Here is a 14,736-nt window from a genome sequence, read left to right as displayed (position 1 = left end):
GGGCATTTCCGTCTCTTTAAATCAGCAGCATTACCACTGTCCTCGTGCTTGTAGCAACACGTTGAAAAACGTTAAAGTCGCGCAAGTGTCCAGTTTGGATCGGTGCCGTTGTGTCCCATTCTTCGCTCATCGATTTTTATGCGTGATTGTGTAAATTGTCGTTAAGTAGGCGCTTGTTTGCAAGCATTTTAGGAGGTTAAAACACCCTGATATAAAAGCCCCTTTACCAATAGCAGTGCTCTTCTTAAAGCCGACCTGTCATTCTCAGTGCACTCGCTTGGTTTAACCTGCACAAAGTAGCCATCCCATTACACCACGTTGTTGCTTAATACTGTCACTTTCAAACGGAACACTGTGATTCCTGCTCTTAACATCTTCTTCCTGCTGCAAACGCCCCAAATCCGAGGTTTGGATCTTCTGTTCCATTTTCTTTTTGGGGGATGTGAAGATGAAATGATACAGTCTGTACTTCACACTCAGTTAAAAACAAACAAACAAAAAAATAGCCTAACCTTTGTGAAATTTATTAGTGTGTTTTTCGTTTTTAAATTTTTTTTATATATATGTGTATGGATGTATGTATACATGTGAGGTATATGCACGCATTCACATATATGTTTATGTATTTTAGGATTATACTGATGCCTGGTTTTGCATGTAGATTGCAGTTTTTGTTTGTTTGTTTGTTTAAATGTTAATCCCTCCCCTTATTTCATTTTTGGGACCATGTTTCATACTGTATGATGTGGACGGGACCGTTAGACCTCATTCTACATTGATATTATATATAAATATATGAAAAACTGTGCATTTTTCCCTATGGAGAAAGTTTAAGTTATATATCGCCTGTACATTTTGGGCTGCATTAAGATCGAATTGTCCACCGTGTTTAACTGAAATAGTAATAAAACTTATAAAAAATATGCTAGATTACTACAAAAAACCCAATGACGATTCATAATAAATCTTATGACATTTACAAGTCAAGTTGTACTGGTCTTATTTCTTGTGTACCACAATAGTCGTTCATATTTACATTATAAAATAAAGTTATTTAAATGCATTATATAAATAAATGAGTTATTTAAATGCATCCCATGCTTCTTCTGAAGGCTGATTTAGGACATATTCCTTCAAGCACCTACATTAACAGAACGTACATTTTACAGTTAATATTATATTCACTGCAAAACCTCTGACATATCTAACTGTATTTCAATCATAAACATTTCAATTAATTGATGTCTCTTAATGTCCATGACGCATCTGTTCCTGAATCCTTTCCAGAACTTCCTGCATTCGCCGCAACTGCAGAAGAAAAAGGGGAAAAAAAAGAATTCTAAGGATTTTAGAAAAAAATTCTAAGGAAAATTGCTAACAATATTCAGGGAAGTTTAAACCGAAGGAAAGACTTAAACATTGGCTGTGCTGAAATATACTAACATACATTCTATAGTATGCAAATCAGACTGCCAAAACACATTATTAAACAAAACACAAATTTATTTCGGAGACCATAATTGGGATGTGGTTCTGTACACTCTATATCTGCCATATTTTATATAGAATAATACTTAGTATGCTAATATGCTATTCTAAAGCTAAGGTCAAGTGATACTCATTTCAAGTGCAAATATCATACATAAAACCTATTCTTTGTCTTAGTATTTTTCAAAAATCATAGATCCATCCAGTGAATCCATTCCAAAGAGAATGAAGACTGCATGGTCTAGTTAAAAAAACAACAACAAAGAGAACAGTATTACCTCCTCATCTTTCTCCCAAATAAGGCGTTCAGTGTCGCTGTCCACAGGCACCAAAGGCACAGGAAGGTCTGAGGCGCTGTCTCTCCCCCGGTTACACAGACTGGATGAACACAACCAATGCAACACAGTAAGATAAAGCACACAGGAAGCACTCTGTGATGACTGATGCCAGTTTATCCTCTGACCTGCGTTTCCTCTCCCTGAACACCATGTGGGTCATATTCTGGATGCACTGAGCGCGATAATTCTCGTAGTGTGTTTCCCGTGTCACGTCCTTCAGGTCTTGCATGTGTGTGCGCACCAACATGTTCCTCAGCTTCAGGAAGTCGGAGTGCTCTGGGTTTTCCACTGCAAGAGTCAAGTCAAATCCAAATTTGTAGAGCGCCTTTTACAAACACATTGTTTCAAAGCTGCTTTATAGAAAATTACGACATTAATGGTTACAATATCTTATTATCTTTATGCCTTATAGCAGTGGTTCCCAAACTGGGGTACTTTATTAGTGTGTTTTTCGTTGAATTTTTTTTTAATATATATGTGTATGGATGTATGTATACATGTGAGGTATATGCACGCATTCACATATATGTTTATGTATTTTAGGATTATACTGATGCCTGGTTTTGCATGTAGATTCCCAAACTGGGGTACATGAGGTGACAGAGGGCGTTGGGATGATATATAATCCAACTTAATATATAGAGCTGTACAATAATACAGTTTGTATTTTATGACGATATAAACAATCTGCTATATAATATATAGAAATTATTCAAATCAGGTTTATTGGCAAAATGGACAGACTTTCAGCTGTTTGCAATGAACAAATCAAACAGAACAGTTTGTTGAGTGTCATGTTTGAATGCATGTTAGAAATATGTCAACAGAATGGACCAAAAAGTTGAGAGAAGATATCGTCGCCCTTCACAAACAAGGAACAGGATACAAAAAGATAGCGAAGGCACAAAATGTTCCTAGAGACACCATGTGGAAGGCAAGATGGATTCATTGAAGTATCAGGAAATCATAGGAGAAAAATTGTCCTTCCAACAGGACAATGATCCCAAGCATACCTCAAATTCCACCAAGGCTTGGTTGCAGAAGAAGTCCTGAAAGATTCTACAGTGGCCATCACAGTCGCCTGACTTGAACCCCATAGGAAACCTCTAGTGGGATTTGAAGGATATTACTGAACTGGAGGCCATTGCTTATAAGGAATGGGCTAAGAATCCTCAGAAACGCTGCCAGAAGCTGCTGTCATTAAAAGTTGCATTTTCAGTCTTATTTGGGGAAACCACTAGAATCATTTGTTGTGTATTTCAATGACTTTTATTTAATTTGTTCATTGCAAACAACTGAAAGTGTGTATTTAGCCAATACACTTGATTTGCAATGGGGGTTGAATAATTTCAATTACAACTGTATTTTGCTTTACGTGAGTATACTGTATGTATGCAGGTAAAGTAGGATCCAGCTTTTAATATATCGCTATTTAAAGGGGTCATGAACTGTTTTATTATTTTATAATGTTGCCTGGGGTGCCCTTATAATGTTAGTATGATTTTTACATCAAAAATGGTCATAATTTAGAAATAAAAGGCATTTTTCCAAGCCTGATTTTAGCGCTCTGTTTTAAGGGGCGTGTCAGTGTGAGACTTCAGTGTAAACACCCACTGCTGTGATTGGCTTACATGTTTGCATAGCTAGGATTACATGTGGAAATCTCTCGAAAACTTTTACTTGGTTTTTATTATTACGAATCTTGAAAAGTATTGATTAAAGCATTATATTTAAATCCATCTCATCACAATTTCTGCACTCTCACAAATGCTTTCACCAAATAACAATGCAAACACAATGTAAATACAGTAAGAGCTTCGTTGTGCAGTGCAACAGCGTCATTGATTTCATAACGAGTTTTGGCAAGTGTCCAGATAAACTCGTGCTGTGATGACAGCTTGAGCGATTTGGAAAGGGAGCGTTCTTTGATCGCTTTCTGTATATAATTGAATCGCAATTTAAATACGATTATTTTCATCCTACTAAGAGAAACGATGTGAAGTTGATCGTTTAACCACTGATGCATAAATAGTATTGAACGATTTTGAGAGAGATAATCTATGTGAACTTGAATAATTAAACATCAGAAATCACTGATCACAGATCAGGCATTAGAATAAACATGGTTACTAACATGTTTGTGGCGTTGCTGGCAGATCCGTGTCGTAAAAGTCTTTGCAAAGCCTGTGTCGAAATTGTGACTGATTTACTGTTGATTTAATAAAGTTTAACCACGCATTCCTAATATTGGGATCCGAAGGAAGCTTATGTACCGACAGTCTTCTTCCACAACCAGGCACTGCACAATATTTAGTAAAAATATGTAATAATTTGCATGTTTATTGCTTGGTAGCTCCGGTTTTAGCAATTATCAGCTTGTAGGCCTATGTTATTTAGCTATTGCATGTAATGCACCAATCAGTGGGCGGGGCTAAACAGGCAGTGTTAAGTAGGCGTCGATCTTCTTCTGCGGAGGCGGGGTTTGATACCCTTTGACGTCATAGATCCCCACTTTGAAAAGTCGTTCGCTGTGCCTGGTGTCAATAAAAGCTTGTATTGGACTAACAAGTAAGTTTTCAGTTCTGAAACTTACAGGATATTCTTATAGTATGATGACCTCTTATATGTTAAAAGCTCAAGGAAAATTAAAATTTTAGAGGAAATAACAATCATGCAGTTAAGATTTTAACAATCAAGATTTTCTATATACCAGTAGTACATACCGCTTTACATGAGTGTACTGTTTTTATCCGGGTAAGAGCATTTAGTAAAGATTACTACTGCGTAAATGAATTGCAGGGACACTTAATTAACTGTTTGAATGTACATGAATAAAATATTATGTATGCAACAGAGTCCGAGTACCTTCCACCACACCCCAGGGGTACTGACGGGCTCTGAAGCGCCTGCCTTGGCTTTCAACTTGGACATTACTGCCAATTACAGCAAAAGGAATGCTGCCCTGTAACAAAGAAGGAAAGTCACATTTCAATTATTTAGCCAGTGTTACGGAGAATTTGATGTACATATGGAGCTAGGTCGGGTCACCTTCAGTTCCTGGTGCTGAAGTTTGATCTCCTCATCCTCGTCTGAATCGCACTCAGGGAACTGGTAGATGTTGATGTTGAATCTCTCGATCTCCTCACAAATCTAGAGAGAAAACAAACACACAGCGACTGTGATATATATATATATATATATATCTCGTGTCTCTCTCTCTCTCTCATCACTCCTTTTCTTTCCACAGGATTGGATCAGACCAAAGTGATCTCCAAATGTGATTTGTGTTTATGTGTGATTTGTTTTAGGAGCAATTAAAGGATCTCCAGTGCCTGAAGAGGATGTCAACCTGTGATATCCTGCTGGTCAATTGCTGTTGTGTTTTTGCTAGAGTGTTTGCTACTGTTGGCCTTCCTGTAGTGATGGGAGAAACAAAGCTTTTCAAAGCTTCGAATCAAATAAACCAATTGCTTCGCAATATGATTCACTGTACGTTCACATAGCACTCAAAACGCTGCACGCTGGTGACCCCTGCTGGTCATAACAATGGAAATGCAACAAAAACTCAGGCCAAACATGCATAAAAACCCATTGCAAAGTTTACAAATGTAAATGTTTGTTGCAAATGTTTTATTGAAAGTAAAATCTACCAAATGCATTTAACTATTGATCTAATCAATGAGATTAAATCTCAAGTGTCAGTGTAATGTGTTCTTTTATCAATTTTCAGGGCTTGTTTTGTTTGTTCCATGGATTGCACAGCTAAACAGGCCAACAAGAGACTATTAACCAGTATTATTAATTTGAATTATATATATTTGAGTTATAGATCAGGTAAAACTCAAAGACATTTGTTCAATGGTTTGCCGCTTGGGGGGCGATCTCAGTAATCCGCATGATTCATGGGTTCACAGAAATCATCGCCCCTCAGCGGTGAACCATTGAAATTTCTAAATGTTTCAAAACGATTATGACGTCACAAAGCCTCGTTTACTGAAATCACGTGACTTTGGCGGTTTGATACACGCTCCAAACCACTAATCCGAAAACAAAAGATTTATAAAGGTTTCGAAGCTTCATGAAAACTGTTTGGAAATCGCCCATCACTGCTTTCCTGTTGAATTACATGCTGGCTTGACTGTTGTGTGCTACCTCGTTGCTTTTTGTATATGACTGTAGATATTACTGTAGGGGGTGGGTGCCATTTCTTTTGTAAATACGGTTTACTCTTGTTTTTTGTTAGGGAGGTAGGGTAGTAAATTGTGTTTTTATTTTATTATTTTGGTAGGGAATTTAGTTGCTCCTGTTAGGAGTTGGTTTGGTGTTTGTTAGTTGTTTCGGCCTTTGCTCCCCACTAAAGTTGTGCTTTCACTTGTGGCCCTTTAAATAAAAGTGTACAAAGGATCTTTGGATGTCTTTTCCACTTCATTGTGTGACCTCACCTTAGACTGGGTCGAAACAATATGTACTAGGCAGTATTTTTATACATTGTGCGTACCTTCATTTTAATTTTTCGGACTTCTTCTGGAGTGAGACTGTCTGCTTTGGCAAGCACAGGCACTATGTTGACCTTATCATGTAGCGTCTTCATAAACTCCACGTCCATCGGTCTGAGACTGAGACAAGAAAAAAAGAAAAGAAAAAAAAACAGTCACTCCCATGATTCCTGAGGTACATTTCCAGGACAAAATGCCACTGTCATTAAGGTGATTAAAAACTCCAGGTTTATATTTATATTGTTGATAGTGATTGATCGTTAAAGGTTCTACAACATGTGATGCTGTAGCCTGTTAACTGGAAAACAGCAATGAAAATTCACAAATACAAATACAAAATTACATTTATTTCTCAGATATACACCAAATACTAAATGCTGGCCATTTAATCACCCCTGGGTTCATTTCCCCTACAATGAGGCATCTCGCTACTTAGTTACAGTAGTACGATGCATCGTTGAAAAAAAATGACTGTTTCCTGAAAGCTTCATAACTTTAATCGCACACCAATCGTTTGAACTACTTTGGTTCAACAGTATAGAACTGTCATTAATGATGTCGCGCAGGTGGAGGAGTAATAACTTCTGATAATTAATCAGTTCGAGATTAAATTAATGTCAGATTTTTGCTGTAAATAACAAACATGGCATCTAAAGATGCAATTTTTTCTCCATTTACAGTTGTTTGCTTCAATCGCAGCTTCCCTCTTACATCACACGGGGTACTAGATTTATTTATTTATCAGATGCTTTTATCTAAAGTGACTTACAAACGAGGATTACAACAAGCGATCCATCTTAGGGAGGCAATAAAATAAAAGATGAAAAAGGTAATCGCAACTTTTTATCAGAACTGTGAGATATGAACTCGGATTTGCGACAAATATAGACACACAATTGAGTGATATAAACTTGCAACTGAGAAAAAAAGTTAAAATTGTGAAATAAAAAGTCAGAATTACATTTTATTCCGTGGCAGAAACAAGCTTGAGATACAATAGCTTGAGAAGTCCTAACAATACAAAGTTTCAAACATTGTCCAGAATAGTACATAGAGCAAGGAAGTATATAAAGGCTTGTGCACACCGGTAATCGTCCGCGCTTATCGCCAACGTTTAACGCCTCGTGACTAAACAAAGGGCATCAATGTGAGAATGCACACGACGTGCAAAACGGCAGTTAAAAAAAAAAAAAAAAAAAAAAACGTCTTTTTTTGGTTTGACGCACCGGGTTAAAAACTGGCCGACCAATGAGATTGGCGCCTTGTGATTGGGTATTTCTGTTTTTCAATAAGCACCATATACTGTCAGGGAGTGAATTTGCACGTTCACGCGGCACATCGCCAGTGAAAATCGATTGGGTATGAACACAAAGACACGTCGAAAAACGTCTTGAAAAACGCTGGCAATAAGCACGCGCAATAATCATACCAGTGTGCACGAGGCTTAAGGCTACGTTTACACGACAATGTAACAACGTTGTCAAAAACGATCCCCGTTCACAAGGATCCGTGAAAATGATTAAAACTGCTGTTTTTTGTTTTCTTTTTTGTTTTCAAAAGTTAGCAATTTCAAGCCCTCAAATCGCCATTGTCGAGTAAATAAAACGCCAAAACGCATAAAAAGTTTTCCGTCTTAAGCTGAAAAGGGTGTCTTGTAAACGGCTCCTAAGAAATAGAGAATATACGTATACTATGCTAGTGTGAAGCACATTTGCACATAAACACTCTTTAAAAACTTTCATTCTCTTGGCCAACACATCTTTCACACTCGTGGTCAAACTATGGATCACTACTTGTGCATAACAAGCACTTCCACTTGTTTTGTCAGAGAGTGTTACCCGTGGCCAAAAGGTGAGATGAAGTAGAGGCAGCAGTGCACACGGTTGTCCTGAATGTTCTTACGGTTGAGGCCGCTTTCGTCACGAAAGTACTGCTCAAACTGCTGGTCAATGTAGTCCTCCACTGTCCTCCAGCTATTATAATGAACATTAAATGGAGTTTAAAAAGCTGAAAATTACTTTGCATCACCAAAGTCAAAAACTAATCTCATCATGAGTAACTGAGAGACAATATGACACAGTAAACATTTATTCTGAGAGAAATGACTCCTGTGTCATTAACTAATAACAATGCAGTCCCACCACTCTGTGTTGTTGACAGCATCCCCGAATCCTGGCGTATCCACGATGGTGAGTCTCAGCTTGACTCCTTTCTCCTCTATAGACACAGTGTGTTTTGTGATCTCCACTGTCTGCGAGATCCGCTCTGCAAATGGGTAAATGACAAATATTAAAAACGATAGTTGATAGAGTGAAAATTCTGTCATTAATTACTCACCCTCATGTCGTTCCAAACCCGTAACACTTTCGCACAAGAACCAATGAGGTTCATTCTCGTGTTACGCAGCCCGTTTGAGCTTCAGCAAGAACCAATGAGGTTCATTCTCGTGTTACGCAGCACGTTTGAGCTTCAGCAAGAACCAATGAGGTTCATTCTCGTGTTACGCAGCGTGTTTGAGCTTCAGCAAGAACCAATGAGGTTCATTCTCGTGTTACGCAGCGTGTTTGAGCTTCTGCAAGAACCAATGAGGTTCATTCTCGTGTTACGCAGCACGTTTGAGCTTCAGCAAGAACCAATGAGGTTCATTCTCGTGTTACGCAGCGTGTTTGAGCTTCAGCAAGAACCAATGAGGTTCATTCTCGTGTTACGCAGCGTGTTTGAGCTTCAGCAAGAACCAATGAGGTTCATTCTCGTGTTACGCAGCGTGTTTGAGCTTCTGCAAGAACCAATGAGGTTCATTCTCGTGTTACGCAGCGTGTTTGAGCTTCTGCAAGAACCAATGAGGTTCATTCTCGTGTTACGCAGCACGTTTGAGCTTCTGCAAGAACCAATGAGGTTCATTCTCGTGTTACGCAGCGTGTTTGAGCTTCTGCAGGAACCAATGAGGTTCATTCTCGTGTTACGCAGCGTGTTTGAGCTTCTGCAAGAACCAATGAGGTTCATTCTCGTGTTACGCAGCACGTTTGAGCTTCAGCAAGAACCAATGAGGTTCATTCTCGTGTTACGCAGCATGTTTGAGCTTCAGCAAGAACCAATGAGGTTCATTCTCGTGTTACGCAGCACGTTTGAGCTTCAGCAAGAACCAATGAGGTTCATTCTCGTGTTACGCAGCGTGTTTGAGCTTCTGCAAGAACCAATGAGGTTCATTCTCGTGTTACGCAGCGTGTTTGAGCTTCTGCAAGAACCAATGAGGTTCATTCTCGTGTTACGCAGCACGTTTGAGCTTCAGCAAGAACCAATGAGGTTCATTCTCGTGTTACGCAGCACGTTTGAGCTTCAGCAAGAACCAATGAGGTTCATTCTCGTGTTACGCAGCGTGTTTGAGCTTCTGCAAGAACCAATGAGGTTCATTCTTGTGTTACGCAGCGTGTTTGAGCTTCTGCAAGAACCAATGAGGTTCATTCTCGTGTTACGCAGCACGTTTGAGCTTCAGCAAGAACCAATGAGGTTCATTCTCGTGTTACGCAGCACGTTTGAGCTTCAGCAAGAACCAATGAGGTTCATTCTCGTGTTACGCAGCACGTTTGAGCTTCAGCAAGAACCAATGAGGTTCATTCTCGTGTTACGCAGCACGTTTGAGCTTCAGCAAGAACCAATGAGGTTCATTCTCGTGTTACGCAGCATGTTTGAGCTTCTGCAAGATCCAATGATGTTCATGTGAATAAAAGCCTACATAAAATCTGTTCATCATATAAAGCAATCGAGTCTCCGCTCAATTCATATGGATTAGTTTTACGATCTCTTTATGAACTTTTTGAAACGTCAAAGTGTCAGTTGTGTAGCTGTCAATACAGGGAGAGAAAGCTCACAAATTAAAAAAAAAAAGATCTTCATTTGTGTTCCGAAGATCAACGAAAGTCTTACAGGTTTGGAACGACATAAGTGTGAACTGTCCCTTTAAGAACATTTTAGTTTAAAACACGTGCCATTGGTCATAGACGTGTAATATTTGTATTCATGTTAAGCCGGGGGCACACTGTGCGATTTATTATAGTCCGTTACGATTGCTCCTTGTCAGACTGTACGAACATGATCATCGCTGTAAGCCTTGCACACTGTGGTAACTCAGACTGTACGGCAGTCAAGAAGCGTTAAAAACGGACGCACACAAGGAAACTGAGTTTTACATCATCAATCAATGACACGTTCGGTGATGTGCGCTGCATTACACGCGGGATTGAAATGGTGGCTACAAAGAAATCTTTAATTTTGGTCATGGCTTTTCTTGAAAAACGAAGACAATTTGACGGCCGTCGTAGGAGAAGTCACACTGCAGGACAGTGAGTCAAATCTTCTGACACTGCCAGAATTTCACCGGAGGTAAAACTTGATCGCAACGGTCATTAATCGGCTGTCGGTGAACATGTCAAACTAACCATCAAATACTTTAGATTTTAGCCTAGGATCAGAGGAATCTTTTAGGATTTGCTAAATTTGTCTCAGACAGCCAAATCGTGGCTAAAATCGCAGTGTGCACCCGATTTAGTTTCATATGGCTTTTAAAAAATAATGTTTTAGATAACGACCATAAAGTAAAAATAATAATGAACTTTCCTTACACCTTGAGTAAATGTGAGTGTACACATCTTTTTCAAAACTTTTTAAATGCATTTTTCAAGGAAAATTAAATAAAAAAATTATTACAATTTCTGGTGGGTATATCAAATGACATTTTATAACCTGAATTAATTAGCCATGCCTAGTCATAAGCCCTTTTCACACATACAGTATTTCCTGGTAAATTACTGTTAAGAGATCATGTGTGTGAACATAATAAATAACATAATGCTCATAAATATAACAACAAATGTTGTTTTACAGAAGAATATTGCTCTAACCAGTCTTATTTCAGTATAATTGATATACTACTATAGTTTTTGTTATATTTTCTGTGTACATTTTTTAATTCAAGTAAAGTTTGTCATTTTGTTGTTTTTGTCATTTATAAAAAAAATCTATACAGTTTGTATTAAGTTTAAGTTTATTTTTACTATTATTTTAGCACTTCAACGTAAACTAAATAAAAATTAGAAATGTTGCCTTTAAATGTTTATATTTTATTTCAGTTAAATAAATAAACGTTTTTCTTATTTCAAGTAATGAGAATGTTTTTCTAGTTTTAGCTTTAGTTAACGATAACCCCGACTCTTACCTTCAGCATTGAGCATCTTCCTGTCTTTGTAAAGGTCTGTGAGGAAGAGGCTGTTGACTAGTGTTGATTTCCCTAAACCTGACTCCCCTGGAAGGATAGAAAGGATCAAAATTATAGGACATCAAATATAACTTTTACTTTGGCTATCTGTCTTTGACATCTGATGACCTCACCTGCCACCATAAGAGTAAAGGCGAACCCTTTTTTCACAGATTTCCTGTGCACTTGGTTAGGCAGCGTCGCAAAGCCAACATATTCCTTATCTTGATCCTATTAAAAGGGAAAAATCTCAGATAGTGATGTGATTTCAAAATAAGTAAACATGGATTTAAAATAAATCAAGTTTAAAGGAAGCAATATAATAGCCTGAGTCAACATTACCTCAGCAGAGTCATAGGGGTCAAATCTTCCCCAAGGACTTTTCGGACGAGAGGGGCTCATGGGAGAATCCAGAGAGCCCATGGAGCTGAGCTGGCCACGGCGAACTAACTCCGGCTCAAGACTTCTGCTCAGTGGTCGTGTGAAAGTGGGCGTCCCTGGGGTGTGAGTGTGTGTGCTGTCGGGCTCCCTGTCCATCATGGGCATCTCACTTCCAGGGAAAGTGTGACCGGCTCTAGGCAGGTCTCTCATGGTATAGGCCAGTTCGGCGTCCTCACAGTCTCCTATGGCTAAACTAGACAACTGCAGATGTAGGACACAAATGACTTTATAGTTTCAGTTTAGAATAGATCAACTCTAAATAATCAGCTTGGACCTAATGGTACATTCCATTTGTCCTTGGAAGTGGGAGATTCCTATTTCCCAGTAGGAACTTTTAACTGGAATGCACACTTAAGTCAGTGTTGCGACGCGCAACAACCTCGACTTCAGAATCCAGTATGGATGCTCAGCGCACCATCCATAGTGGAACAGCAGTAATGTACTTCTGTTTGCCTGTGTCTTAAACTCAGGGCTGCACATACTATCCCAACCTCTATTTGTAGACATACTGTTCAAAATACAGTTTGTATTCCTAAAAAGAAGCACAACAAAGGTTTGCCTGGACGCATCCATGTTAGTTTTCTGACCATGTGTACTGGAACGTGGTCAACTCGGGTGTGACGTCATTCCCAGCTGCAACATCCCTCTTCCGAGGTAAATGGTCTCAGCATGGGTTGTGGAAAGTGGACCTTGAGGGCCAAAGTTGATAACATGCCCCTGATAACATGCATTTAAAAATAGTATTGAATCTTCAGGTTTAGGAGCTATTTTGATTTTCATGAATTATGAAATGTAAGATTAAAATGGAAAAACTTATATTGAATGCTTAAAGTATATATTGACAAGTATGTTATTGTTGTAATACTTGCATAATGAATTGTGATTGGGCTTCTTTCTTGCATGTCTTTTCATACTAAATTGTGATTAGTATTATTTTTTGTTTTTAATTGTATAAAATTGTGATTGTCCTTTTCTTTCTTCCATCTAATTAACCATATATAGCCACATATCCAATGTCAAATGGATAAATTACAGAAAATAATAAATTAAAGGCATTTGTGTGAGAAACATACTGAATCTTACTTGGCATTTTTTTTTCAGAGCTTGACAGATCCAGTCCCCATTTACTTTAATTATATTGAAGTGTATTGGAAGCAATATAAGAAAAAATCATAAGTGACATTTAACTATACATAACATTATTTTATCATCAGTTCTCTCACCTTCACGTCCTCATGTTGTTCTAACCTATTCATGAAACACAAAAAATTATGTACCGCTTCTTAACTTCACACGGTTAAGTGAATGTGAACTGGGGCTGTCACGCTCCAATTTTAATTTTACTGTAAAATTACATGAAATATAAGGTTAGATATATTTTACAGTTTTCCTCGTATATAGAAAGGAAACTTACTGTTAACCAACTAACCAGTTTTACTGTACTTTTACAGTTACAATTACAATAATTTTAACAAGATACACTCCACAGGTTTGAACGTCACAAATAAACAAAGCTTCAACGCAGGAAGTCTCTAATGCAAACAACGTGACTTGCATTCATCCAGCAGCCTGTCACTGTTCATTAGTCCAGACACATTAATACCTCACACTAATGCCCTGATCTCCAGTAAGATGCTAGAGAAGTGGGGGTCGTGGCTGCAGACACAGTTTGACTGTTTTCTTACAACTCTAACGTTAACTATATTTATTTCATAAATGAGTAGTTATGAATCCATACCTCAGGATCTGGAGCCAATGAAAGAGTGTAAACAGAGAGAAAGAGACCATATTAAAGTTCCAAATCAGTCAGATGCGTTTCTGACCTACATTTGCAAATCCATAATTTAGAAAATAAATAGTTTTTGTTTTAAAAAGCCCTTACCGCGTTGTCTGTACATCGCATTCACGAACCGGTTGGTGGTCGACGACAGGTGCTCCATTTCACCAGACCAGTTTTCATCCACTTGTCAATGCGGTTGATGTTTACCTAAATAAAGAATTCCTCTGTGCGGAGTTTATCTGTGGAAATTAGTAAATTACAGAAAAATCTCCGCAATAAAGTTAACGCAACTTCCCTGACGCTAAATGTTCAGGATATACGGAGGAAAGCAAAGTTACAGCACACACAAACCTGCACGGCCAACTGTTCAATGCTATCAGTGAGAGCTGTGCGGTGCGTCGCGTTCACTTGCAGCGTACTGGGAGCGTTTCAGTTGCGTCGCGCTTATAAACGTCGCGCTTTGATTGGTCGACTGGGTGCCGACGCCAGCTTGAAGATGCGTTGGTTTGCTTCATAGCGTTTGCTTGTCGCTGTACTAGGTTCTAGGTATAATATAATAATAATTACAATGCGTTTAAAATATAAATAAATACCAATAAAAAAACTGAAACTAGACTAGACGATAAATATGTTCAACTGAAATAATAGCTATAACCATGAAAATACATGTTCTCTTACGTAGAGTTCTCTCGTACTGCGTCGAAGAACGCTACGGAAAGATATTTCTTTGTCGAGATTGAAGCCTAAAATTAATCCTTAATTTTGTAATAATGTAAAACGCTTTTCTGAAGCATACAACCTAGGCGGAGCAATACAGCTCACCCATTGGCTGCTCTGCCAGAAAAGCACAGCCTATGCGAGGCCAGGACGCTGACCAATGAGGGCGCTCCGCGCCCTTCTGCGTCACCTCCCGCCCAAACAGGCGTGGCCTAGGCCTATAAA

The 14,736-nt window shown here is 38.5% G+C and overlaps 1 protein-coding gene across 4 annotated transcripts; it reads right to left on the bottom strand.

Moving 5' to 3' along the window:
• Nucleotides 1-534: 534 nt before the first annotated feature.
• Nucleotides 535-14,215, bottom strand: septin4a (septin 4a). 4 transcript variants are annotated; one of them, XM_079586937.1, is made up of 13 exons: nucleotides 14,146-14,215; nucleotides 13,897-14,033; nucleotides 11,916-12,215; nucleotides 11,708-11,804; nucleotides 11,535-11,621; nucleotides 8,464-8,587; nucleotides 8,161-8,295; nucleotides 6,325-6,442; nucleotides 4,875-4,976; nucleotides 4,692-4,788; nucleotides 1,952-2,114; nucleotides 1,767-1,866; nucleotides 535-1,308 (listed from the first exon to the last, which is right to left on the bottom strand). In XM_079586937.1, the coding sequence occupies exons 2-13, from the start codon at nucleotides 13,915-13,917 to the stop codon at nucleotides 1,249-1,251; spliced, it is 1,404 nt and encodes a 467-aa protein (XP_079443063.1). In that variant the 5' UTR covers nucleotides 13,918-14,033; nucleotides 14,146-14,215; the 3' UTR covers nucleotides 535-1,248. The 4 variants fall into 4 exon arrangements, with proteins under 4 accessions (XP_079443063.1, XP_079443065.1, XP_079443064.1 ...); XM_079586939.1 differs by having other exon boundaries at nucleotides 11,916-13,760; nucleotides 14,146-14,182; XM_079586938.1 differs by having other exon boundaries at nucleotides 11,916-13,760; nucleotides 13,897-14,214.
• Between the last annotated feature and the right edge of the window lie 521 nt (nucleotides 14,216-14,736).

This window comes from Phoxinus phoxinus (assembly GCF_949152265.1).
Source record: "Phoxinus phoxinus genome assembly, chromosome: 17".
Lineage (NCBI taxonomy): Eukaryota > Metazoa > Chordata > Actinopteri > Cypriniformes > Leuciscidae > Phoxinus > Phoxinus phoxinus.
Note: the sequence above shows the minus strand (reverse complement) of the source record. Positions and strands in the feature narration are given on the sequence as shown.

Excerpts from the sequence above, each read along its gene's own strand:
- septin4a (XM_079586937.1), bottom strand. The coding sequence starts at position 13,917 with ATGCGATGTACAGACAACGCG. Across the intron at positions 11,622-11,707 it reads CTTTACTCTTATGGTGGCAG|GGGAGTCAGGTTTAGGGAAA; the intron begins GTGAGGTCATCA and ends CTATCCTTCCAG. Across the intron at positions 8,588-11,534 it reads GAAGATGCTCAATGCTGAAG|AGCGGATCTCGCAGACAGTG; the intron begins GTAAGAGTCGGG and ends ACCCATTTGCAG.